The 19301-nt window shown below is 36.7% G+C and overlaps 2 protein-coding genes and 2 long non-coding RNA genes across 14 annotated transcripts in view; 2 read left to right on the top strand and 2 right to left on the bottom strand.

Moving 5' to 3' along the window:
- Positions 1-9992, top strand: part of LOC124870622 — a 29191-nt gene extending 19199 nt beyond the window's left edge. For 2 of the 10 annotated variants that reach the window (XR_007038829.1, XR_007038838.1), the window contains exon 5: positions 4739-4772. The gene's annotated coding sequence lies outside the window, so the exon portion shown is untranslated. Of the gene's footprint in view, positions 1-209; positions 750-3647; positions 4169-4738; positions 4773-5322; positions 5407-5728; positions 6311-9956 lie in introns of those variants that run through there. The other 8 variants (XR_007038832.1, XR_007038834.1, XR_007038830.1 and 5 more) reach the window with 8 other exon arrangements.
- LOC124870627 (tripartite motif-containing protein 16-like) overlaps positions 1-12161 on the bottom strand; it is a 29623-nt gene extending 17462 nt beyond the window's left edge. Inside the window, exons 1-4 of one of the 2 annotated variants that reach the window (XM_047369448.1) lie at positions 11956-12161; positions 10550-10615; positions 9269-9398; positions 6560-8075 (exon numbers count right to left, since the gene is read on the bottom strand). In XM_047369448.1, the coding sequence (XP_047225404.1) occupies positions 6560-8042 (1483 nt within the window). In that variant the 5' untranslated portion in view covers positions 8043-8075; positions 9269-9398; positions 10550-10615; positions 11956-12161. Of the gene's footprint in view, positions 1-5884; positions 8076-9268; positions 9399-10549; positions 10616-11955 lie in introns of those variants that run through there. The other variant, XM_047369449.1, reaches the window with a different exon arrangement.
- A 935-nt stretch (positions 12162-13096) lies between these two features.
- On the bottom strand, positions 13097-14096 carry LOC124870545. Its single transcript, XR_007038803.1, has 2 exons — positions 13961-14096; positions 13097-13888 (listed from the first exon to the last, which is right to left on the bottom strand). It is a non-coding gene; the product is annotated as an uncharacterized LOC124870545 (long non-coding RNA).
- A 473-nt stretch (positions 14097-14569) lies between these two features.
- Positions 14570-14915, top strand: LOC124870544. Its single transcript, XR_007038802.1, has 2 exons — positions 14570-14684; positions 14779-14915. It is a non-coding gene; the product is annotated as an uncharacterized LOC124870544 (long non-coding RNA).
- The last annotated feature ends 4386 nt before the right edge of the window (positions 14916-19301 follow it).

Here is a 19301-nt window from a genome sequence, read left to right on the forward strand (position 1 = left end):
AATGTAAGCCACAAGATAAAAATAGGAATGATGCCATAAATGTAGTTACCTTTGGTGTCTCTTATGAGATCAGAGAAACAAAGTCTGTAATGGCTTTGCTTTCCAGAGGAAGTTACCGTGATCGGCAGATTTTGGGGTCAATACACACTCCTGTTCCCAGCAAACAGAAGAATTTGAGTAAAAAAATTTTAAACTGTTTACTTGCTTAGGACCATAGTCATTATATGTCAACCAGGCAGCCATTCCTTCTCTCCATCGGTGAGCAAAGGAAGAACATTCAGAGGTTCTTCATTGTTGGGGACCAGAAAGCTACACCCTGTGATGCTCCAACATCAGTAGCTGCTTTTGATAGGCTATTCAAAGCACACTTTGTCTTCAGCCTCTCATATGATGAAGCTCTTTCCAGTTTTTACACCTTCATTCAAACCACAATCTACAACATTGATGTTGGGAACACCAAAGAAAGCCCACGAGTCAAGGAGCTGAGAGCACATCTACTGCGAGAGCGCTAAAATGCCCCAAGGTCCACAAACTTATAGGAGGGTTTAAAAAACAGTTTGACAATGTTCATATGCTTTGTTTGTAAAATGCACCACAAAAGTTGCTCAGTTCTTTGTCAACATTTCAACTTTCATCACGGTTTATATCCAGCCAAACATTTGCGTTTAAAATGCGGAGAGCAGGGATGTTTTTCATCTTTTTGTTCTTACAATGGCTTCAGAAAACATCTTCACAATGTACATAGTTATTATCATGATAAACATGTAGAGACGCAACAGGACGTTGTCAAAGAAACTCATTCTCAAGGAGACCTATTAAGTGATGAAACATCTACTTCTGCATCTGTATCACAGGTTCCCACCATTATCAAACTGGACTCACTTGTTGGAATGTGTGGATCTATTGTTGCTCACTTACAAGCTTCTGGTCTTTCTGAAAGTGTTCAAATAATAATTTGTTCTGTTGAGGAAGTTGTCAGTGATGTTCAGAGTCAAGCAGGAAGTAGTACTCCAAACATTTCCTCCTTATAGTAAGGAATCAGACATTTACAAAAGACTTGAGCTCAGTTTAAATCAATTAATTAACCCTTTTTCAGACTTTAACACTGAGAAAAAAACACAGAAATATTATGATGAAAAATGGGAAATAGTTGAGCCTGAAGAATTTGTACTTGGTGTAAGATTGGATACACATAGACATAGAACTACAGGTGTTTATAGCCAAATACCTGAGACAGACAAATACATGTATGTACCCATCTTAGGCACATTGAATTCAGTTTTCAAGAATAACGAAATTAGAGAAAGTTTCTTGCATGAGAAACAAAGACAGACTGGGTTATACACAGACATTAATGATGGATTATATTTCTAAAACCATCCTCTGTTTTCACCAAAGAAATATGCTTCACAGATTTTGCTGTATTATGATGATTTTGAAACGGTTAACCCACTGGGTTCCAAGAAAGGGATCCACAAACATGGCTGTATATATTTCACTTTAAAAAACCTTCCACAAAAGGTTAACTCTGTGCTGATGAATGTACATCTAGCTGCTCTTTTCTACACTGAAGACTTAAGAAAATATGGTTTTAAAGAAATACTAAAGCCTCTGATTGATGACTTGAAAAGTTTAGAAACTGAAGGAATTCTGCTTCCATTTAGTGAAGAGCCAGTGTTTGGTTCTGTTATTCAAGTAACAGGAGACAACCTTGCTTTTAATGGCTTATGAGGTTTTGTTGAGTCGTTTAGTGCAACAAACTGGTTTAGGTTTTGTTTGACAAGGAAGAAATTCAGTCTGTTTTTACTGAAGATAATTCTGGGCTTGTTCTGCGCTCCAGAGAACTTCATATTGAACATTGTAAGGCATTAAATGAAGACCCTGCTCTCTCTTCTGTTTATGGAGTTAAAAGATCTTGTCTGCTCAATTCATTAGAATATTTTCACAACTCTGACAATTATGCAGTTGATATAATGCATGATTATTTTTGGAAGGGGTTGTGCAATATGAGCTCCAACTTTTCTTTCAGTACATGATCAAAAATGGCTCCATCTCCATTAGTACATTACTAGACAGGATACAGAGTTTTAATTATGGTTTTCTAGAGCGTAAAAATAAACCAAGTGGGTTAAAAATAGATGATAACAGCAAGCACTTAGGTTTAAACGCCATTCAGTCATTATGCATCCTCCGCAATACTCCACTCATTTTTGGAGACATTGTTGAGCGGGGCAATAACCACTGGAACCTTGTTCTCCTGTTGTTGCAGATTGTTGACATCGTATTGTCCCCAATCCTTACTGATGGCATGATATGTTATCTGAAACATCTGATCTGTGATCACCACAACATGTTGAAGAACTTGTACCCTGATAGAAAATTCATTCCTGAACACCACCTAATGATTCACTATCCAAGATGTATCAAGAAAATTGTCCCTCTTATCCATGTATGGTGTTTGCATTTTGAAGCCAAGCACAGGGTTTTTAAAAAGTCTGTCAAAATGTTTAAAAATCTTACAAAATCTCTGGTAAAGCGACATCAGCGTCAATTGGCCTTCTACTATGAAAACTATAGTTTTAAAAGATTTGAGCTTGGTCCTTTAAAATGAAGAATAGTTGATAGCTTGGAAGGGGGACATCTATTGTGTGAGACATTAAATGTGGATTCATGCTCAAATGTTTTAACTACAAATTGGGTCAGAAATTATGGCTCTGAAAACCAGGTTGGCCTGTTTTTATGTTCTGGAAAGTCCAACGATCTACCTATGTTTAAGAAAATGTGCTATATCATAATACATGAACAACATGCATTCATTATAGGCTGTACTGTCAACACCTTGTACTTTGATGAACACTTTCATGCATACTGTATTAAGGAAAGAAGTAATGAGCTCGCTCTTATTTGCATTGACCAGCTCACCTATGTCAGACCTTTAGATCAACAATATTCTAATGAAGGCGAGAGCATGTACATTGTTCCACATTGTTACATGTTTTAGAAAATCATTTACAATTGTGGTGCACATTTTGAAATAAATGTTTTTCAGAAAATAAAAATATTGCCTCTTTTTAAAATATTGTTATTTCCCAAGGAAATTTTAAAAGCTCAAAACAGTAAATGCACACATGTTAGTATTATTTGCAGGATAACTCCTAAGTAGTTAAAAGATTCCTATGAAAGAGTTGATGTTTCAACACCTAGTTGGTGTTAGTAAGTGTTAAACTATCAACTCCAGACAGATTTGTTATTTGACACTAAATTAGAGTTAAGGTACCAACTCTCCAAAAAGAGTTAAATGAACACTATCTGGTGTGGACCCATATAGACACTTCAATAGTGTTGAAATTAAATCCGACAGTGTTCATTTGGTCATGCTGGATTAGCTGTTGATTTCACATAAGACGCAACACATAGTCAAAGATAAACTGATAGAAGAGGATGACAACCTTTAGGAGGGTTAAGAACAGGCATAGATAAAAGCAGGACTCACGCTCCATTCTTTGCTCCTCTCGGTTCTTCCCTAAGATGGGCTGAGGGGGGCCCGGTACCGAAGGTGAATGTCACTCTGTATCTGTTCAACTGTACACTCTGTATACTGATCATTTTGGCATTAAATCTTGATTTTATACTTAACCATTTCTCAGTATTTCACAAGGTAAATACTTTGCTGGTTTTACTGGTTGGGACTCGGAACTGGAGAGAAACGGACCCGGTGGTGCACAGGGAGGAGAGAGAGTAAAAACTCCCATTTTACAACAAACTGAAAGAGCTCATAAAAGAGGTGAGAAAGCTAACCCTCTGTGTAGATGGCTGGAGCAAAAGGGGATGAACTGCATCTTTCATGGGTGTGTCAGCTTGCTTTGACCTCCCACCTGGAGGCCAAGTCCACCATGCTCTGCTGAACTTGCACCGAATGGAGCCCCCACATACCGGGGAGGCCATCGCCGGCTGCATTGATCTGACACTGGAAGCGTGGGGTATAGGGGAAGAGAACCGATAACGGGGCCAACATCGTCAAGGCAATACGGCTTCTTCACAATCGTAAACGAGCAGAAGATAGAAACTTTTCTCAGGATGAGCTGCTGCTGCAGAGAGCCAAGAAGAAACGTGGATTGGGTCTGAATCGGAGGAGTCGGACACAGAGAGTGAGGAAAGTGGAGATCTAGTTGAGTGTTTCTAGGAGCAATTACATTATTTTTCATTTTTATTTATGTAACGTTGCATTATTCAACATTTGCAGCTATAGTCTGAAAAGTTCCTGATTGACTTCTGATGCAGATGAAAATATGTACAAATCTATTTCTTCTCATTTACTGCAGCTTTATTGTAGATAGATAATAATATGGAAAGGATGAAAATAATCTCCACATTTTTTAAACCAAATCTGATTCATCTCTTTTTTTTCACCCTTTCATAAAAACTATTTACAAACGACAGATTATTTTTAAAAACTTGCTTTTACTTCAGTCATAACATTCATATTTTATAACATTCATAGTTTAAGTTCACTGTGGGTCTTTAACAACTTAAGTTTAAGAAAAATACTGAAATGAAAACACTTTGTAACTTGTTGGAAAGCAGAGATGGAGACTCTAGTTCAAGACTCCAACTCACCAGCAGCTTGTTAAATCCTTTTTGGTCTCCAGATGAAGCTCAGTCACACACTTCTTCCTGTTTATTACATTGTTGAAAGCTAAACTATCATTTTATGACACGTCTACAACATTTCTCCCAGGTTTAATCCACAATCTCCATCATGCTGACACACTGAGGAACTTCTCTTGATGACTTTTACCAGGATGATGGCGCCCTCTAGTGTTGAAGAAGAGTTTGTTAACATGAAACCCAACCTGTAACCCTGATGCTGCTCAGTGACAGGAGAAATGATGAGCTTCACTTCTTTAGCTGTTTTTCCTTGGAATGAGAGACGGAGGAACATGATCTTTATCTCACTGATCAAAAACAACCTAATCTCTTTGTAATTAACATGTTTTATTTCAACAAAGCCAGAAAGAAACACATATTGTCTGCTATGTTCTGGACATTAAAACTATTTTCTGATGATTCACAGACTGTTATTCTTTTCTCAGTAGTTTTATTGTTTGTTCATCAAATCACAGAAAATACAGAAAATAAGAGGATAGAAGCTGATCTGAAGCTGCTCTCAAACATCTTATTAACTCATTGAAGTTTTCTGCCTCCATTTATTTGGTTTTGTCCAACGCTGCCAACATAGTTGAGAATATCCAATGAATCTTTAAAATGAGCGTCTCTGCTGCAGAAGCTGCTGCTTGTAGAGGTTTCTGTGTGCTTTGACAGGGTTTGCAGGGTTGTGTATCTGCATGGAGGTTTGCAGCACAGGAACAGGAGAACTTCCTCTCACCTTTCCTCTTCATCCTGCAGGTCAGCATCTAAACGGACTGAGCTTATATAATGTCATACTGACAACTCAAAGCTCTTTAACACTAGTTACATTCACCCATCCACACACACATCACACACTAACACAGATCTGACACTTTGACGTGTGGTGGAGGAAGCTGGAATCAAATATTTAGTCTGACTTTTAATATTTTTAACATAAATTATGAACTAAATCAGAATAAGTATGATGAGCCAATTATCTCTGGATAAAAATCACTAATTGAATTGATATTTGTTTGTATTGACAGGTGAACTGATCAGTTCCTGTAATAAATGCTTTCTTTCTGTAATCTCTCTGCAGCAGTGGTGGAAGCAGAGGATGTTCTTGATGAATGAAGGTGAAACCAAACATCTGATCTGATCCAGCATCACATGAGACACTCTGAAGGAAATGTTTCTGCTCTTTAGACGACAAAACTCACAATTTATTGTTAGAATGAAAATAAAACTTTCCACATTTCTCTGGAATCAAGTTGTTTTATTGAAGAAATCCAAAGAGACAGAACAGCAGACATATATTTTTCTGATCTAAATCTAAAGGATTCAGAAGAAAACAGCATCAGTTCTAAGTTGATGTTAGTTTCAGTTTTCTTCTTTGGATCACAATAAAGAAACCAGAAGCAAGTTCAGTTCACTTCAATCTCAACTGATTTAAACAAGAACAACATTTGTTCTGCAGAACAGTGGAAGAGAAACCAGAAGATCCAAATACATCAATACAAATATGAAACCAGAACCATTAGAGCCCAGAGAAGTTTAGATTTTCATGTGGAGAAATATTTCTGTGTCAAATAAGAATGAAAGAAAACATCAGCAGTGAAATCCTTTCTGGTTCCTGGAACACAGACACAGAGAACTACATTTAAACAAGAACAATGAAGAAGAACAGAACAGCAGAGCAGAGACATCAGAACCATGAACCCTGATCAACAATCAGAAACAAGACAGAACATCTATTTGGGTTCACAGAACTCTGCAGAACTTGGATAACCAACCCAAACTCCAGCATGTAGCGGCTGAGTGAATGTGGTCTGGACTCTGTGGAGGAGAGTCATGATTTCAGAGACGCTGTAGAAGGACAGAAGACCTGCTCTGTGATCCAGGTACACTCCTACTCTGGAGGAACCAGGACCTGAGATGGAGGTCCAGATGTTGTTGTGAACAAATTTATAACCTTCTTGGGAACAATTTAATGACCAAGATTTGTCATTATTACCGAATATACATTTATTCCCACTTCCTGCTCTGCTGATGTTCTTGTATGCGACTGCTACATAAACTAACCTTCTCCACTCCACCTCCCAGTAACAACGTCCAGTCAGACTCTCTCTACTCAGAACCTGAGGATAACTAGTGAATCTGTCTGGATGACTAGAATAAGACTGATGTTGACCCATCCATGTCACCTTCCTGTTCTCCTCTGATAGTACCAGCTCTGTGTTTGCTGTGTTTGGATCCAGTGTGATTTCACATGAATATTTTAAGAATCCAGCTCTGCTCTTTGGTTCTGGTTCTGACTGTAAAACCTCCACCTCAGTGAGGGTCAGTGAGATGTTTGTCCATGTGTCTCTCAGGATGTCCTGTAGTTTATCTCTGAGCTCTGACACAGCTGCTGTCACATCCTCAAAGTATCTCAGAGGACGGATATTGATGCTGGATGAGTGTGTAGACTCACTGAGTGCTGACAGTGAGGGGTAGTTGTGGAGAAACTGGTTGTGATCTTCTGTGTTTGAGAGCTGCTTCAGCTCAGCGTCTTTCCTCTTCAGCTCAGTGATCTCCTGCTCCAGCTTCTCCTGAAGCTCTTTGACTCGACTCACTTCAGTTTCCTGCTGGGATCTGATCTGCTGCTTCACATCAGAGCTTCTTTTCTGGATGAGACGGATCAGCTCAGTGAAGATCTTCTCACTGTCCTCCACTGTTTTATCAGCAGAGTGATTGAAGGCCTCCACCTCCTGTTGAAGCAGCTTCACATCTTTCTCTCTGTCCTGGATTCTCTGCTGGATTTCTTCTCGTCTCACCTCCAGCTCTCTCTGCCTCTCAGTCCTTTCTGCTGCAGCTGAGACTGTGTCGTGACCTTTATGTTCATCCACAGAGCAGAGATAACAGATACACTTCTGATCAGTACGACAGAACATCTTCATCACCTCATCATGACGAGAGCAGATGTTCTCCTGGAGGTTCTTGGAGGGCTCCACCAGCTTGTGTTTCTTTAATGGAGCCACATCATAATGAGGCTGAAGATGTTTCTCACAGTAAGAGGCCAGACAGAATAAACAGGACTTGATGGCTTTCAGTTTTCTTCCAGTGCAGAAATCACAGGCCACATCTTCAGGTCCAGCATAGCAGTGATCAGCTGGAGAAGGTTGGAGTCCAGTCTTCTTCAGCTGCTCCACTAAAGCTGCTAACATGGTGTTCTTCTGGAGGACAGGCCTCGGTGTGAAGGTCTGCCTGCACTGAGGACAGTGGTAGCTTTTCTTCTCCTCCTTCTCATCCCAGAAGCTTCTAATACAGTTCATACAGTAACTGTGTCCACAGGGAATAGTCACTGGATCCTTCAGTAGATCCAGACAGATCGAACAGGAGAAGGTTTCTCGGTCCAGCTGATTCTGCTCCATTTCTCCGCTCAGTCTCAGTGAGAGTTTCACTTCCTGAAAACAGAAACAACTTTGAGCTCTGATCTATGAATCACGTGTCAGTGCAGAGAGGCTGCAGCCAATCAGCTTTCACCTTCAGGGAGCGTTGGCTACACCCAGCTTTAAGCTGCAGATCTGAAGGGGAGGGAACAAGGAAATCTGGGGACATACAGGAGCCGCTGCGTTTAAATGCAGGAGTCTGTTTCACTGAAGTAGAATAGAGCAGTCCTGGATAAGAACAGGTAGCTGGGATTCAGCAGTCCTCATCAGCAGAACTTAGTTGGTTTTGGTGAACTACAATCATGTCTGAAGAGGAGCACCTAAGTCAGGTCAGGTTGAAGTAATCCTGCCAAGGTCTGACCTAAAAGCTATCTTTATGGATTTGAATGGGGACTACAGTTCATGAGAACTAAGCATAGAAAAGGAAACATGATTGAAATGTAATGACTGGACCCAGTGCCCAGTGGCATCCTGTCACGGTACCAAGCTGGAATTCACTGAGCTCCTGAGAGCGACCCATTCTTTCACAGATGTTTATAGAAGCCGTCTGCAGGTCTAGGTGTTGGGTTTTTTGTTCTCTATTTAAGCTGTAGAAACATCTCAAGGATGATCAGTGGAAACAGAAAACACTTCAGCTCAATTTTGAGCTTCATGGCAAAGGCTGTAAATACTTACGTAAATGTGATTTCTTAGTTTTCTATTTGTAATAAATTTGCAACAATCTCAATCAAACTTAGTTCACATTGTCATAATGGGGTATTGTGTGGAGAGTTTTGAGGAAACAGATGAATTTGATACCATTTGGAATAAAGCTGTTACATAACTAAATGTGGAAAAAGTGCAGCGCTGTGAATACTTTCAGGATGCTCTAGTGTCCACTTGTATGACATGTTATCTGTGTAGAAATGCAGCTGTTCTGTTTCTGGCCTCAGAGGTTTGTTAGAGAACATGAGAGAACAAACAGCATCATGAAGACCAAGGAACACAGCAGACGGGTCATGGAGAAAGTTCTGGAGAAGTTTAAAGCAGAGTTAGCTTCTAAAACAACATCTCAGGCTTGCATATAGTAGAGCTCCATGTTCATGTCCATGTAGAAAGAAACATCAGAACATAGTTATATGTATTATTTATGTCATTTTCATGTAACAGCTCATTGATGTCAGTTAACTATTTACAAGTACACACTAATTAACACACAGAGTACATACTTGAACACCTGCATTGGTTTGGGTTTTCTTTCCATGCGCTCATGTGCATCTTTGTTGTCGCCCGAGTCTAATTCAGACGTCTCACATGTTAGAGATTTCTTCAAAAACTGCCAGGCTGCCATGAAGTCATCTGAAAGAGGACAATATGTGTCAAGTCTTTTTAAACCAACGCTGATCCGACTTGATGGGATCGAGAAGGAAGTAGACAGGGTTCAACTCTTCTTATCATCCTTTATTACTTTAATTCAAGATGAGGTTTGCAACAGCAGATTTATCAGCAGCATCAGCAGGTTGAAAACCTTGCAAGCAAACAAAGCTAAATTTGTTCTAAATTGAATCTCAATGAAGAAATATTCATTACAATCAATGAAACCAAAACCTGAACTATCTGCCGGCTAAATCTCCCATTAACATTTTATACAGCAAAATAATGCTTTAACCCATTTAACCCATATGTTGAAACAAAATCACTATTAGAATGAACCAAACAACTTACAGCAGCATCAAATCAACACAGACTTCACCAGGCCTATTAAATACACACAGCCTATTGTGCACTACAAACACCTCTGACCATAAACCCAACTTAAATTTAAAGAACTTCTCCAAAGTTCTAAGCAGTTTAATAAATGTACTTTGCTAGAACTAAGGTTCTTACTCACCGGTGCATGTCTACACTTCTCTCCAGCATTGATTCAAACAAAGGATGCAGACCTGCTTTTAAAACCCAATCAGTGCCATAAGCCACATGTGCTGCCCCCTGCTGTCTGAACCAGGTAAATAAAATGGATCAAGAATAATTCAACAGTTTTAGGCAGTTCTGCCATTTGACACAACAATATGCTCGTCACATAAAGTTAAGGAGCACTGACTTTTGGAGCAATGTATATTTTACAAACATGTATTAGCTGCTTTTACTCATGTTTAAAATGTCATGAACAGTTCTACTCATTTATAGGATTATTATAAACCATATCACATTACACAGCAGAATTTAAATATCAGGCTAGTGGAAGAGATACTATTGGTATTTTTTAAATACACCAGTATATATTAATTTGGTCACACCCAGTAACCCTATTTGGTAAAGATTTTTTAAATCTTTTTGTTTTTAGAATTTAATAGTTGTACACAATAATTTGTTTGTTTATTTGATAGAGACAAATATATATATACATTTAACATGTCATATACTGTAGCATTTGTAGCTGTAGCTAATTTTTATTGTTTTATTCATTTCTCTAGATTATTTTCCTTGTGTGTGTATGTATATGTCTTTACCTCATCAAGTGTGTATAGGCTGCTCTCCTCCCTGACACTTTCACTCTGTTGGGATGGTGATTCAGCCTGGCAGCAGATATGAGTAGAGACATTAGGTTCAAATTTAGGGGAATTTCCATATAAAAAGCTGCATTAAAATAAACAATATACCTCCAGATAATTGTGGTTTAACAGGTAAGTAAACACAGGTAAAAATGTAATGTACTATGTGTGGTTGATTCTCAAGTAAACAATGGTCTCTAAACTAGGTTTAGTAAAGGTTAGCTAACATCATCTGAGTCACTAATAAGTTGATTTTTTGCATCCTGCACATAAGTGAACATATTCTGTAGCTTTATTAACTGTTAAACAGTAAATGCATTTGAAATGTTAAAATGTACTTAAATGTATTAAACATTCTCCTACATCATGTTTGATATCTATGTTTCAAACAGGTATATTACTTTGAATGTTTAAATTTCATTTAAGCTAAACAGAAAAATCTCACAAATATTAACGTATTGTGACTCAGATAAGCACAATTACATGTTATTTATACTGAATAAGTAAAGCTTCTGTTTTACAAAATAAAAATAATAAGACTATAGACTAATTTAAATGACAGAATAATAGACTGAGAAACATAGAGAAGTACACATTTACTCTACATCTAGTGTCTCATTTTATATATTATCCAACAATACCCACACAAAAGAATAAAACTGACTTCAATATAATCCTGATAAATCAACAAGACAGCAGAGCAGCATTTAGCTCACAGGCTTTAACCCTCTGAGGTCAAAGGTATATATGGTAGTTTTTGACTGGTTTAGATTTGACCTTTCCCAGTAAAAAAACAGCTGACTCAGGGAAACCAGTTTAAAACAGAGCACCAGTGCCTGCTGCACATTCATTCTGCGCATCATCCTTTATATACAAAACAAACACCACTAAATTAATGCACATAAATTATAAATTGAATGTCACAGATCGCTCCAATATCAAAACTTTCCGTCCATGTCGCCATCTCACTGTTTTTCCCGCTTCTCAATTCCCGCCGCCACTCCGTTCCCGCTTCACATTCTCAGAATACCCAGTTTTCAACATTTCTCATTTGTTCAGAAAAAAAAGTTGATTTTTGCATAACTCAGATTTGTCCTTGGCCTATTAACACAATTTAAGAAATGTTGTGTAGTTTATAATCTGCTCTTTAAACACAAGATGAAAGTGAGACTCCCTACGTTGTCTCAAATCAAACATGTTAGAAAGACCTAACTTACTTCTCTCAAATGGCTACTGAGCCCCACCTGGGCCTAGGCTAGTCCACACATGATAACGATGTTTTTACAGCTAAACTGTCCTGAATACGTTGTCTTAAAAAATGTAACAAGCTAGAAAAATAATGTTATCACATTACAGCCACTTACCTGACTAGCATCCTCCTCCCGGTCACGTTGTCCTCCAGACGTTAACACGACAGCTGATGATGATGTTGCTCCAGAAGAAAATATGTTTCAGTTTTTCACATTTGGACGCATCTGTTTGTAGGACGAGCCTCTTCTTGTCTCTTAATTTTTGTGCTCCCCCCTAACGTTTCTTCTCCATTTTCTGGCTGCTAAGTCGTTGTCTTCTTGTTCTGTTAATTGACGGTTGGCAAACAACGATTTGGTGCATTACCGCCACCGACTGGTATGGAGGCGAACTACATGAATTAGTATTATTTTCTTCTTTGGCCGCAACGGCCCACTGATTTATGGAGGACCGATCTTGACAAAATTAAAAATAAAAGCAGAAATATATATATTTTGTTTTTCCTTTTCCTTACACATGCGTTTTCATCAAGAAATGTAAATGTTTTGTCATGGAGGTATTTATACACACCATTTTTGATATTGTTGAATTTACAGTGTGGGATCAAACATAATGCATGTGCTTGTTTGGCTTTCATACAGATGGCCAAGATGATGGTGATACATGGGTATTAAAAGCTCAGTAGGAAGAGTAGTTGTCTTGCAATCAGAAGGTTGTGGGTTCAATTCCAGCTTCCTCCTGACATATGTCAATGTACCTCTGGGCAAGGCACTTAACCTCAAGTTGCCTACCAATCTGCATATCGGTGTATGAATGTGTGAGCATTAGTGAGTGTGATTGGGTGAATGTGGCTCTAGTGTAAAGGGTTTTGACTTGTCTGTATGACTGGAAAGGTACTATATAAGTTCAGTCCATTTAAAAACTTTTAAAAAACTCAGACAAGACATGGCAGAAGAAATTCTCAAAGGATCAGGTAATAAAAGATTAGTTTTTTAAACCTTTATTTTGTAACTAATAGGTTATTTTATACTCTTTGTTTATTTCAAGATTCAAGGGATATGTCCTCCTCCTTCTGTGGAAATGGGGACCTGCTCCATCCTGTCATTGCTGCCCTTTGGGTGAGACAAAAAGGTTTAATAGATTCATTTCAATTTTAAATTAATAAACAATACGTTAACTGCAGTGCCTAACAATATTTTATTCTCTATGAGTTTCTTCATATTAAAAGTTTTACAAAGATAAACATGTTTATCCCCATGTTGTAGATACAGTGTGAAACCTGTGAGCGATGGTTCCACACTGAATGCATTGACATGACACCCCTTGGTACTGTGTGTTGTGCAATAACTAGAGAGTCTCTTGGTAACGTTTGCTGACTGTAACCAAATACTGAATTATTTATGCTTGATAGTGTGGGAAATAAAATTTGTTAAAACTCAAAGATGTAATGTTGAGTGATTTCAGGTTATGACACACTGCAAACAGTAAAGGGAAAGTTAATTATTTGGTTGTAATACAGATTTATTAAAAGAGCATGTCTGCATATATAAAGGCAATGTTATGTTTATTAAAAAGATTCAAGATGATGCTCTCCCTGTGTGCTATGAGTTTGATGGCACTACAACATGCTAAAGTGAAGTTATTGACCATGTTTTACTGAATATTTGGCTATTTAGGTGTCTTTGGGAAATTCCTTTTTTTTTTTTGTATTAATTTCCAATCCAAGAAATGTAGAATGAAAAACGTCAGATCACATACAATGATTTCAATGACAATACACCTCTCCTTGGCGACTTTATTGAATATTTCTCCATCATATATTTTCTGGAGTTGCAATTTGCAGACGGTCTCTGCGCATTAGAGGAGCAGCGATCTCTGCATAGAGGCCAATGCAAGTCTCATTTTGAAGAAAAGATGATTGTAGCTCACTGTCTGCCTTGCTGTGGTTGCAGAGAGGTGTTGGCTTTCTAGAGGCAATGTTCCGCTGATGAGTTATTGATCCGGAAAAGCCGAAACTGTGAATATCTTTCTAACTTTACCGAAGTACCACTGAGAACAGAGAGGCGAGTTAGTGACTGAATAAAACTCATAGCTTGAATAGAGTTAAATAAAGCCACTAACCTTCTCAGCCTGGGAACGAGGTTCAGAATCCAGAAGAGGAAGTGATCCAGACAGTTTATGGGCCGGAACACGAGGTTGTCCTCAGACTGAATAAACCAGTGGCTAGGCTGAGGTAGTGATGTCACCTCTAACACCGAGGCTTCAAACAACGCTTCAAAAACTCTACAGGGTTGCTATGGTGAAGCAGTGGGGCGGAGCTTGCTTCATGAGACGTCACCGATGACGTGTGAACCACTTCACTGCTTCATTCAGACCGAGTCAGCTGACTGCTTCGAGTTGATTGGCGGAGTTTCAAACATCTGGCGCGATTCAGTGTATTTAAGATGCTCTCAAGCCCCGGTTCACATCCCTGTTCAACACGTTTTATACGTTACAAACAGATCTTGTTTTTGGATATTCTGAGATTTGCTGGATTATTCTGTCATGGAGCAACCATCTAGGAAGCGTTCCCAAGTGTGGGAATATTTCGATTTGATGCCACCTAACAAGGTAATGTACATTCAAAGTGTTTATTAAAAGGTCTATAGCCTATACTATGCAGTAGTGTTATAGTCATGGTATCATGTTATCCAAGAGGTGCAGTAACGGGTTGTTATCTTGGTTTTACAGGTGCAGTGTTTGCTTTGCCCGCAGCTGCTGACGTATAATAATAATAATACGTCATCAATGCTGAGACATTATAGAGACAAACACAAGAAAACTCAGCCTCCTGCCACCAATCAAGGTCAGCATAACATAAATATACATGCAGAATTAGAAATAATGACAGTTAAATGTTTGTTAGTTAAAATGAAGTTACTTTTATTTATTTATTTTAGGATCCAGGAAGCAACTTCATAGTGAAGGACTTCCAGCCTTTCATTGTATTCACACCTAAAGCATCCAGCCAAACAGTTCCTTGTTAAACCAGCCTCCTCTGTTCCCTGTGAAAGAGGATTTTCCAAAGCTGAAGAAATTGTCTCCAAAAAAAAAGAAACAGTTTGAGCCCTTCTACTGTGCAGAAATTACTTTTCTTGAATAAAAACACCTGAAGTAACACAAGCACCCTCTTTATTACACCAAGTACAATGTCCAAAAACACTCAGTACAACAAGCACACTCCCAAAGTAAATATCAGAATCAGCTTTATTACCAGGTTACAACAAACAAGGAATTTGACACTTTGCTCTCTGGGTTTTTTTTTTTTTTTTTGCATTATAAGATATATTCTGCATATATCTTTATGTCCATAAAAACATATACAATATACACATATACAAGGTGGAATTGGGACTTTGGTACTCTATTAAATGTTCATCAGAGAAACAGCCTGGGGGAGGAAACTGTCTCTGTGGCGGCTGGTTTTAGTGAACATCGCTCTGTAACGACGGCCTGAAGGTAAAACTCTGAACAGTTTATGTGCAGGATGTGTGGGGTCTGCAGAGATTTTTGCAGCTCTTTTCCTGACCCTAGACCTGTATAAGTCCTGGATGGATATGAATGACAAATCAAAGATTTTCACTTCATTTATTTTTTTTAGTCATTTATTTAAAATGGGACAGTGGAATTTCATAAAACAAATGATAATTCAAGTTTAAGAAGCCAGAATTAGCCTGATGGCTTTTTTTCATCTGTAATCCCTTACAGTTTACATTGTTTATAAATTATAATTTTTTCATGAGTTAATTACTCAGAATCTTTACTGGGTTACTAAAAACACATATGTACAACACGCATCTATACATACATAAGTGCTATTATTTACACAAGAGGTGCATCACATTCGCAGGGCTTCATTTGGTGCAACAATCACTGCTGCCACTAGATGTCACCCAAGGGAACTGAATGAAGCTTCGGGTAGTGAACCACTTTATGACACAATGGTTCAAAATGATTCTATGCATCAAAAAACCTCCTTTTGACATCACTAAGGCTGGGATGTAAATCCATGGACAGAAACAGAGTCGAGTTCCAGGGCTAGAGGCGTCAGACAAGAGGCTGGCAGAGGCATGAAACCAGAAGCAGAAAACAGAGTCACAAACCAGGATCCAAACAGTCAGACAAGGGGCATGCAGGAGGGAATAATCTGTGAAAGGCAAGGTCAGAGAATGAGATCAGGCAGGAAAGAAGGCTGGACAATTACTCACAAAATGTTTTCAAAAATCTGGCACCATCTTCTTCTTCTTGTTGGTTTTATTGGCGGTTGGCAACAAACTTTTAGTAGCATTACCGCCACTTACTGGTATGGACTGTGGTTCGTATCGGTCTATCTATTTATATATATATATTTAATTCTACAAATTAAATAAATAAATATATCTTACCTATATGTATATATATATATATAGACATACTTACACATTACATTGTATTCTACCCATCTATATCCTCCATACTTTCACAATTTTATCTACTATATCAAATTCTATGAAATAATTTAGTTTTCTTTAAAAAACGAATCACTATTTGTACATGTTTACTCCCTAAATTCTTCCTCAAAATATCTAATAAATTAACCTTTTCCTTAATACCTTCAAACTCTCTTCTCATATATCTTCTTTCTCTTTCATATTTATGACATTCTAATATAACATGTTCTATTGTTTCATATTTTCCACAGTAATCACATTTACCAGTATCATGCTTTTGAATTTTAAAAAGTGTATAATTAAGTCCTGTATGCCCAAATCTCAACCTTGTTATCACTCTTTCCTCCTTTCTATTTCGTCTTCCATTTCTTCTTTCTCCTACTATCTTCTGAATTTTATAAAACCATATTCCTGTTTTTCCTTCATTGGTTATATTTTAAACTTAATAATGCAGAGCTTAAATCTGAGCAAATGACTGTTTTTAATGGTTTTATATATTCTACCCATTGTAAAGCTAATAATATAGCCAATATTTCTCCTGTGTATACTGATAAGCCGTCTGTAATTCGTTTTCCTATTTTTAGATTGAATTCTGGTACTACAAAAGCTATTCCTACTTTTCCATTTATTTTTGATGCATCTGTATATATTTGAATATATCTATAATAATTATTTAAATGTATCTATACTGAATAACTATCTACTATGGAAGATTTATCTTGCTTCTTTTCCATTATTGACATATCTACTGTTGCTTCTGGTAGAATCCATGGTGGTATAATTGATATTAGTGATGTTTGACTAATTTCTAAATCAATCATTTTAAATTCTTTTACTTTATTTTCAATTGTCCATCCAAAACTCTTCATTTCTTTCTTTTCTTTTTCCCAACATGGATTTAAAATTTCCCAAATTGGATGATCCAAGTTATTACCTTGTAAATTTAACCAATAATTTATTTCTAGTTTTATTCTTCTTAACTCTAACGGCATTTCTCCCATTTCTATTTCTATTGCTGCTGTTGGTGTAGTTTTAAATGCTCCAGTACATAATCTTAATGCCTGATGTTGGATAATATCTAATTTAACCAGATGTGTTTTAGCTGCTGAACCGTAAACTATACAACCAAAGTCTATGTTAGATCTTATCATTCCTGTGTAAATCTGTTTTAGTGATTTCCTATCTGCTCCCCAGTCACTGCCAGCCAAGCATCTCATAATATTTAAAATGTTCTTACATTTATCAACAACTTTTTGAATATGTATATTCCATTTTAGTTTTTCATCAAACCATAATCCTAAAAAATTTATATACTTTACTTGCTCTAATTCTTGGTTATATGATAAAAATTTTATTTCCTTGTTTATTTTTTTCTTATTAAATATCATTACTTTGGTTTTTTCAACTGAAAACTTAAATCCCCATTGTAACGCCCATTTCTCTATTTCAATAATAACCTCTTGTAATTTCTTTACAATGAAATCTACATTTCTTCCTCTTTTCCAAACAGCTCCATCGTCTGCAAAAAGTGAACATCCCATTACTTTTCCAATATCTTTAAATACATCATTTATCATAATTGAAAACAATAACGGACTTATAATACTCCCCTGTGGAGTTCCATTTTCTACTATATATTTTCCTGAGATCACTTCCCCAATTCTAACTTGTATTTTCCTATTTGTTAAAAAGTATTTGATCCATTTAAATATTTTCCCTTTAATGCCCAGTATTTGTAATTTAATTAATAATCCTTCCACCCACATCATATCATATGCTTTTTCTATATCAAAAAATACTGCCACTACACTTTCTTTATTTACCTGTGCTCTTCTAATTTCATGCTCTAAGCATAGCATTGGATCATTAGTACTCCTCCCTTTTCTAAAACCACTTTGATACTTTGACATATATCCTTTATTATTTAAATAATATACTAGTCTACTATTAATCATTTTTTCCATTATTTTACATAGATTTGATGTTAAGGCTATTGGTCTATAATTTCCTGGATTTGATTTATCTTTTCCTGGTTTAGCTATTGGTACTATAATTGATTCCTTCCAGCTCAGTGGTAATTTTCCCTCCTCCCATATTTTATTATATAATTGTAATATTATATCTTTCCATTTTCCACCAAGTTGCCTTATCATTCTGTACCAAATTTGATCTTTACCTGGTGCTGTATTTTTTTGTCTTCCTAACTGCATAATTTGATTCAGCTTTTGTAAATTCAACATTTAACAGATTATTTGTTTCTTCATCATTCTGTAATACATCTTTATATATAACTTTTGTATTTTCTCTTCCTTTTCTTCCCTCTTCACTAATATTATTTTAACTGTTAATTTTACTAAATATTCTTGCCAATATTTCAACTTTATCTTCATCTTTTACTATATTTATATTATTTATTTTTAATATAGGATATTCAAACTCTCTCTTTATGCCATTCATTCTTTTAATTATTTTCCAAATGTTTTCTATTTTTGTTTCTTTCCCTATTGTGCTACAGAAATGTCTCCAATATTCTCTTTTTACCTTCTTAATAGTTCTCCTTACTATTGCTTGCTTTCTTTTATAATCAATTAAATTCTTATAAATTGGATTTCCTTTTAGTACCTTAAATGCTTTATTTCTTAACTTACTTGCTTCTTTACATTCATTTGTCCACCATGGTACCATTTTCTTATTACTTTTACACCCTGCTTTCTTTATAGAATTATCTGCTGCTTCCATGATTACCTTACAAACTTTTAAATTTACATCATTTATATCCATTCTCATATCTACTTTCTCTAAGTTTATTTGACTCAAGTATCTAAATTTAGTCCAGCCTGCCTTATTAAAATTTAGTTTTTTATTGACATTTATATTCTTATTATTTAAAGTTAATCCTACTCTTATTGTAATGGGATAATGATCACTACCTATTGTTGATTTTTTATCAATGCCCCACTCACAACTACCAGCTAAACCATTTGAAACCATTG

Source organism: Girardinichthys multiradiatus, chromosome 6 (genome assembly GCF_021462225.1).
Source record: "Girardinichthys multiradiatus isolate DD_20200921_A chromosome 6, DD_fGirMul_XY1, whole genome shotgun sequence".
Lineage (NCBI taxonomy): Eukaryota > Metazoa > Chordata > Actinopteri > Cyprinodontiformes > Goodeidae > Girardinichthys > Girardinichthys multiradiatus.